General features: G+C 46.4%; 1 protein-coding gene across 1 annotated transcript; it reads right to left on the reverse strand.

Moving 5' to 3' along the window:
* Positions 1–285: 285 nt before the first annotated feature.
* On the reverse strand, positions 286–5,782 carry RPS4X (ribosomal protein S4 X-linked). Its single transcript, XM_047843787.1, has 7 exons — positions 5,710–5,782; positions 4,628–4,705; positions 3,948–4,128; positions 3,468–3,565; positions 1,923–2,094; positions 1,014–1,171; positions 286–449 (listed from the first exon to the last, which is right to left on the reverse strand). The coding sequence occupies exons 1-7, from the start codon at positions 5,710–5,712 to the stop codon at positions 348–350; spliced, it is 792 nt and encodes a 263-aa protein (XP_047699743.1). The 5' UTR covers positions 5,713–5,782; the 3' UTR covers positions 286–347.
* Positions 5,783–8,151: the final 2,369 nt, after the last annotated feature.

Raw genomic sequence — 8,151 nt, forward strand, 5'->3', positions numbered from 1 at the left:
AGAGTCAATAGGACAGATGAGTTCCTGGCCAACACTCGGTGTGTGGGGGTCGTCCCCCCTGGCTCTCTCCACTCCTGGGCTAGCTACTGTTCCTTCTTTGTCAAGTCTGGTATGTTCTCCCTCCCACCACCCTAGCCCAGCCTAAGGAAAGACACATGAAGATCTACATCACAGAATGCCTAAGGCTGACTGAGTCAATCTGCTTTTTATAAGTAAAATAGGGAAGCTGTAAATTAAAACGAAACTCCACAACCAAACCACAACATACACCAAAGAGACAATTTATCATGTTGTATCAATCTTTAATTATGTGTAAAGACTTCCAATCACATCACCTAGGGACCATTTTACCCACTGCTCTGTTTAGCTGCCAGTCTCTTGTCTCTCTCTTCAGCAATGGTGAGGCGGATGCCCTTTCCACGGGGAAGAGAAATCCATGGTTTATTGCCCTGGAGGGGAAAACAAGGAGAATCAGAAACCACCGCACACTAACTCCATCAGCAGCTTGGCATCCACTACCTTTGTCATCTCATTTAAAGAAAACAGAAACCTGAGAGCATTTAACAACAGTCAGACACTTTTTAGATGCTGGTTTATCAGAAACACCCAGTGCTTGGGCTGCAGAGGCCACTTTATTAAACTCACTGCTCATACATGTAGATGTAAACTGTAATATCCTTCGTAATTAAGGACTTAGAAGTACTGAAGTAGTGACCAAGGCCGACTGCTTGTTTCCCCCCAAAAAACTCCACAGGCACAAACTGAAGAACGTAAGTATAAGGCATATTCATTCCCTTACTGGCCAGTTTTCAACCAAGGTGATCAAGGTCCCCTGATGATTTTGTGACACTGAAAAAGCATAGGCTTGCCCCAGCCCTGCTTGGTGCAATCCCCATCCCAGAAGAGGATTTACACCAGGATCAGTAGAGCCAGCCAGGAGCCAGGCGCTACAGTCCCAGCAGTACCTGCATTTACTAGTTTTCCTGGACTAGGGAAGGGAGACCCAAACTTACCTTGCCAATAACAAAAATGTTGGAAAGCCGGGTGGCAAAGCTGTTGCCATTGGCATCTTTCACATGAACCACATCAAAAGAACCAGGGTGTCTCTCTCTGTTGGTGATCACACCAATTCTTCCCAGATTAGCACCTCCGGTCACCATACACAGATTACCTAGGTGGAAGAAACAATCTGCTTAGAGCCAGGCACCATGCAAAGTCATAACCTAATGTGATGGATGACAAGAGATAGGCCTAAACAAAATCAGTCCTTTTTCCCATTTGAATTTACTTCTATTCTATGGATAGGTTACCCAAGCAGGGACTATCAGGGCTCTCCCAAGATTTGCCCCAACAAAACCACCTCGCCAGGTCCTCACCATGTCTTGCTACTGTTCCTCCAAAGCCCAATGCTCTGCGAGTTACAGACTTTGAGGACGATGACAGCATTACTAAGGGCTGTATCATAATTAGGCTGGCTGCTATTCAGTCATCTTCCTGCCTAGCCCTCAAAGCCATTTCCATAGATAGGGGAGCTTTTTTGAGACCTTTACAGATCTGAGAATGTGCCTTACAACAGACTCCCTCTCAGCCATCCAGAATATTCTGAGCATTTGGGCCTCTGGAAGTAAACATACTATATACCTGGGTGTTGGAAAAGTTCTCCAGTTAAGGTTTTTTACACATCCCCCGCACATTTCTTAAAACTTTTGAGTTGCCCCCTTCCCAATCCCTTACTACATCAAAAGACTTTTCTCCTTGGTTGCTTATCAGAATCACCTAAGAGGGTTCAAAACAAAACCCTGTACCCAGGCCCGGTGCAAGTCATAATGCTTTATTAAGCTTCCATTATAGGGAGAGAAAAGCAAAGAACAGTGCTTATACCTGGGCTTAAAGAGAATGCCCAGATAACAGAAGCTGCTTACCAGTATCAAACTTGATGAAATCAGTAATCTTTCCAGTCTCCAAATCAATCTGAATGGTGTCATTCACCTTGATGAGGGGATCAGGATAGCGAATGGTGCGAGCATCATGGGTCACCAGATGAGGGATTCCTTTTGTTCCCACAAAGATCTTTCTCACTTTGCACAACTTATACTGGAAACACACAGGAGTTAGCCACATTTAGTTTAGTTCACATGCGCCAAGCTCTAGAACCTATGAAACAGTAAACTCATGGTTGCTAACCCAACCCAGAACATGAAACAGTAACCTCTATTTTGCCCAGAAGGTATGAAACAGTAACCTTGTTCTGCGAATGTATTAAACAGTAACATATGAAACAGTAACTTCTAACTTCCTAGTTCACATGCGCCACATGAAACAGTAACTTCAAACGGCAATTGACAGCTGAAGGCAACAGACTTACATAGGAATGGCCATTTGCCAAACTGCAGAATGGTGATCTTGACTTCGTACCCACCATAAATTTTCCTTACTGTCCCTCTCTAGGGCAGTTTTCCTGTTATGTTTTCCTTGTATCACTCCAGGTTACAGTCCAAGGCACTGAAGGCCCCACAACAAGGGTGACTCCCTACTGAGTGGACTGATCACCCTCCTTTCCCCAGGCTGCTTAAGCCTCACAGGCCCCCTGAATTCTTGCAACTCACCCTCATCAGCTCCCTAACAAGTGCCTCTTAATGCCTCCTTCCAAAACACAATTGTTTTGTCTCACAAACTGCAATTGTATTACCAGTTCACCTAATCAACAAATATTTCACATGAAGGGTTTCAACGTTGAATTTTCACTCCAGGGCCTCCTCAAAGTAAATCAAATCACCTTGATGCCACTGGACATGCCCTCCAGCCTGCTGATAACAAGGCAGCTAAGCAAATTAGGGGCTGAATCACCCAATTGAATTAACCTTCATTTATAGCCAATAATTTAAGGAGCCTTAAAACTTTGCATAAAACCACTACAACAAACTGGATTAAATAATCAATGTCTGTAATCTTTTTTTGGATCTCAAACAAATGCCCCAAGGATTATCAGTCTCCTCCATTAACACCTTTCCGCTCTGCAGGGTAAAGCTAGACCCACCAAATGGAGACATAACACAGGGCCAATCAGGTTGGACTAGTATTGGTTTTCTGGTCCCTTATACTTAAAGGACCCATACTTCAAGCACTAATAAATGTTCCTAGAAATCCCTTTCCTTGCCTCTAAAGCCAAAGTTAAACTGGAATTTATTTCTGCCACAAAAAAAGACAATCTGTTAAAAATGTTAACTTCAAACGGGGATCAGTAGGTACCCAGCAATGAACTGTGATACAGCTATTAGTAAGACTTTTACTAACATGACATAAAATTGCACATACAATAGAACCCCACCAACCTGTTAACTGGCTGTTTTCAGGTATATGACCGCAAGCAATCTTAATCCACCTACCTCACTGCAATGGACCAGACCATATACTTAAATTCAGGCTCTAACTTCGTACTGAAGACCCAGCCTGCTTAGAACACTCACCTTGGCCTCCTCAGGTGTGATCCGATGAACAGCAAAGCGACCCTTGGTGTCATAGATCAGGCGGAAATTCTCCCCAGTCTTGTCAATGCTGATGACATCTGATATTGGAACAGTTTAAGGTTACTATACAGCCCTACTACCCCATGCTGAGTAACAACCACAACACTAAGAAAAAACTCCCCATATGCTTCCCATTTCAAATACTAACAAGAACTCCCAAGGTTAATGATGATGGCTAGCTAATCTTTTAAAACCCTGTCTTTAGGACATATAAAATTTAAGGTTAACTAAAATTTGGTTTTGAGAAAGGATTCCTGATTCTCTGCAGCCCCACACTATGTTAGTAAAAACTGAAGGGGAAGGGCATGCTTTATTTCTGTGACTGATAAAAGCCCACCAATATTAAATACAACTGCCACTTTGGAGAGGAAGATCAAGCAAAAGAAGCCACCACCAAGTGCCCACCACTCAATCACTTACCCATAAAACCAGCAGGGTAGGTTATATCGGTTCGGACCTTGCCATCAATCTTAATAAAACGCTGCATACAGATCTTCTTTACTTCATCTCCTGTTAGGGCATACTTAAGTCTGTTCCTTAGGAAAATGATGAGAGGGAGACACTCTCTCAACTTATGGGGACCAGTAGATGGACGAGGGGCCTGTAAAATGATCAAAAAAAATGATCTTCAACTATTGTTGGGATTCACTCAAACTCACTGCCTATGTCCTGAGACCATCAACTAGACACCAGACTATCCATCACCGCCCCCCCCCGCCCGCCCAGTGTGGGCAAACGAGAGGTGTCCCAAACTTGTAAAACTATTCCAGAACTTAAACCTTTATTGCATGTTTCCTCTTTACAGGACCAGGCCCATTAAGAACATTTGAATTAGGAGTCCATGTGAGTGTACTATGTCATTACGTGGAACAGAGGCGGCAGAGTTATTAAGGAGTCAGGCAGGGTGCAATTAAGTTAGCACAAGGTCTTCAAAAACGGGGAGACAAGAATACTCTTCCCGTAGTCCTGTCCCCAAATAATTCCTGGATATAGTAATCAGGAATGCCTGGTACATAAAGGAGTATAAAATAGGTCCTCTGGACACGTCAACTATATCTCCATAACACTGGACAAAAGAAAGTCTCCCTTAAGATACTTACAAACACACCGGTCAGCTTATCCAGCATCCAATGCTTTGGAGCTGCTACCCGCTTCAGATGTTTCTTGGGACCACGAGCCTGAAGGAGAATTTCAGGGTTTTAGATTTCAATGCTGTTAAAATGGTTACAGGTTTTTTCAAGAACAGCTATAACTTCTTGGAAGAATGGAGTCTAAGTTTCCCCCTTCAGAAAAATGTGGACAGTGTTAAGCGTAGGGCTGTGCCAGAAGGCAGAGAAGTAAATGCATAGTTATCTAGCAAATACTATAGGCTCCATAAACTGCACCCACCCCTCTCACTGTATAGAGAACACTAATTACTATCTTTAAGAACTGTTCTATGTATTTTCATGTTACTGCTTAGAAGTGTCTGCTGCTTGAGGCTGTTTCTTCTAAGAAACCTTTCTGGCGAAATGGTCAGGGGTTGGACCTTGTGGCACAGAGCCAGCCAGCAACAGAAATGGACAAGAACCCAATCTGTGCTTCTACTTGCTAATCAAACAGAAAAGTTTTTCCATCATAACCGCCTGGTCTGTGTCTGATGCGAGATTAACCTGCCCTCTGCAGAACCACGTGCCAACAGCTGCTCCCTCGTACTCTAAGGCCAAAAGCAGAGAGCCGCTTTCACTTTAGAATGAGGAAGCTTCTCAACGCTGTGTACAGATGCTTACCCGGCCACACTACGCCAAGTCAAGCCATGCCAAAAAAACCAAGGACGAAGAAAACGCTTCTCCTCCTGGTGCCCACCCGCCCTGTCCCGGGCCCATCATCTCTGCCCGTCTCGTCCACCCGCGGCTCCGGCCTGAGAAAGCCGTTCTTCCCGAGGCCGTCGGATCCGTGATCGGGCGTTGGCCGTTCCAGAGACCGAGGCCTTCCCGCCAGTGGCACCGACTCCCCCCCCCCCCCACTTCCTCCGGGGCCGACGTTCGCCCTCGCCCTCGAGCTCGCCTGGGCCAACCCGCTGGCTGCAGCCCCTTCCCCTCCATCCGGCCACCCTCTGCGGGAACCCTGGAGCCCCACGTAGCCCAGGCCCCGGGAGGATGGAAGCTGATGGGCCCAAGAGCTCGCGAGGAAGCCACCTTACCATGGCTGCGCTAGGCACGAAAAGAGGACCGCCTCTTTCCGGTACGCGAGAAAAGAGGGTCGGAGGCTGCGCGCGCCGGAGCCTCAAAACGCTCCGCCCAGTTCCGTCCTTTCCAGGCGCCCGGGGAGTCTATCTTGCCACCTGCTGGTGGGAGGTCATAGGGCCGAAGCTCGAAGCTGGGGCAGTTTTCTCTTTTCCTGCCGCGGTCCCAACCAGTATTTGCTCAGCGCCTCTTCTGTCGCCTGATTCCATGTTAGCTGCTGGAAACACAAGATGCGCTCGACGTGTTCCCTTGACTTCGAGGGCGGCTACTTGAAGTCCCACATACACACAATTGTATAATCAGTAGAATATATTTTGATAGAGATTTAATATTCTTTTTAAAAATGTTTATTTATTTTTGAGAGAGAGAGAGGGAGAGGGACGAGGGAGGGGGGGGAACAGAGGATCCAAAGCCGGCTCTGAGCTGACAGCAGGGAGCCCCATGCAAGGCTGTTACTAAGTTAACTTTGTAACAACCAGGGCTGTTGTTACAAAGTTAACTTTGTAGCAGCCCCATCCCATACTAAGTTAACTTAGTAACCGTGAGATCATGACCTGAGCAGAAGTTCAACTCTCAACCGACTGAGCCACCCAGGCGTCCCTAATATTAATTCTTAAGCATATTTTATCTGTCCTCTTTCCCGAGTACCTTTGAGCCAGCCAAACTGCCCATACTGTAAGTTGGGAAGAACCAACATTTTTGTTTCCTCTTGCAGATGGCCAAAGGGGTGGAGTGAAGGGGACAGGAGGGTAGGATCCTTGCTTGAACCTTGGCGCCTTGCTCCTAACTTCCTGTACCACACGTTTGGCACTTACAAAGTCTCAAGGGAAGAGAGGAGACATCGGAGACCATCTGGTTATCTAACTAAAACTTAGATTTTATCGTACTACTTTCCTACTTTGAAACTGCCCTTGGCCCTCCTGCCTGGTCTCTCAAGTCCCTCTGCCTGTTACCTGCCACCTACTGCGCCTGGACACACATTGCTCCCTTCCCCCATCCTAAACCTCAAAGCTTAAGCCACTCCAAACAGCATACTCCTCTCAGAAAGCTCCCTCTTTCAAGCCTCTTGCCTGTGGACCTGATGATTCCTCAGCTTGGAGCTGCCATGGAACAGCCCAATTCCCTTTCTAGGCATCTAATCCCACTCCTCAACCTCGGGGTTGGGTCAATCCCACATTCTTCCACCCCAGAGCCCTTTGTTCAAACTCAAAGGCAGCACTTAACACATTGGGTTGTAATGACTGGTGTCCTTGTCTGTCCTCCATTAGACTGAGCATCTCCATAATCTCCATAACAAAGATGGCCCTAATCCATCTGGGCAAGCCCTTTGCCACTTGAGGGAGAGCTTGGCGCTGTGTCTAGCACTTGGTAAATACTTGTTGAATGAATAAATTGAGTCAACATACCACCCATTGTACTGAGTCTTTTTTTTTTTTTTTTAGTTTATTTATTTTGAGAGAGAGAGAGAAAGAGAGAGAGAGAATGTTTGAGCAGTGGAGGGGCAGAGAGGGAGAGAGAGAATCCCAAGCTGGCTCTGCACAGTCAGTGCGGAGTCCAATTTGGGGCTCGAACTCATGAACTGTGAGATCATGTCCTAAGCTGTAATCAAGAGTCAGACGCTTAACTGACTGAGCCACCCAGGCACCCCTTGCCAAGTCTTACTATACTATCCCTGAGAGTCTCCAGCCTGTGCCTGGACTCCTCCTGCCATGGTGTCAAGATCATTGCTCAGGAGGTCCCATTTTACATGTCTCTGCTCTACCCTCCACTCTACCCCTCAGCAGTCTGCAGAGGTGCGAGAGGGAAAAAAAAAATGTTGCCTCTTCTCAACCAGACAGTGTGAACTAGGAAGGCAGGGACTCTTCTTTGTCTAAAACTAGGCCCATAGTAAAGTATGCTATGAAGGATTATTGGAAAGAAGGGGCAGTTGATTAGAGGTAGGGATTAGAGAGAGGGAAAGTGATGAGACAGTAAATGGAAGGTTTTCTGTCCGAGGATACTGGGGGGATAGGGTGCAGCCAACAGAAATGATGGGAGTTGATTTGGGAGTGAGGAATAACCATAGGAATTGCAGCCAGAGAGGATAGGAGAGACGGGGGGGGGGGGGGGGGGGGGGGAAGGGGAGGCCTAGATCTGCAGATTTTACTTAATCAAGAAGATCACACAGCCAGTTAGGGGTGGGGGGTGGGGGTGGGGAGCTGGTCTCTTGCATCCCAGGTCAGCAGGTTTGTTTGCTTTTGTACCACAGCTTGTCAAAGGACTTGAGGGAATCAAAGTGCCTTTTTCAGTATACGGGTTATTTTTTCCCTCTGTCAATTTGTATTTATGCACAAAGACACTCTAACAACAATGAAGGGAATTTGGAAAGAGCTTAAGAAAATCACAAATAGCACCTCCCC

The sequence above is a fragment of the Prionailurus viverrinus genome, chromosome X (genome assembly GCF_022837055.1).
Source record: "Prionailurus viverrinus isolate Anna chromosome X, UM_Priviv_1.0, whole genome shotgun sequence".
In the NCBI taxonomy this organism is placed as follows: Eukaryota; Metazoa; Chordata; class Mammalia; order Carnivora; family Felidae; genus Prionailurus; species Prionailurus viverrinus.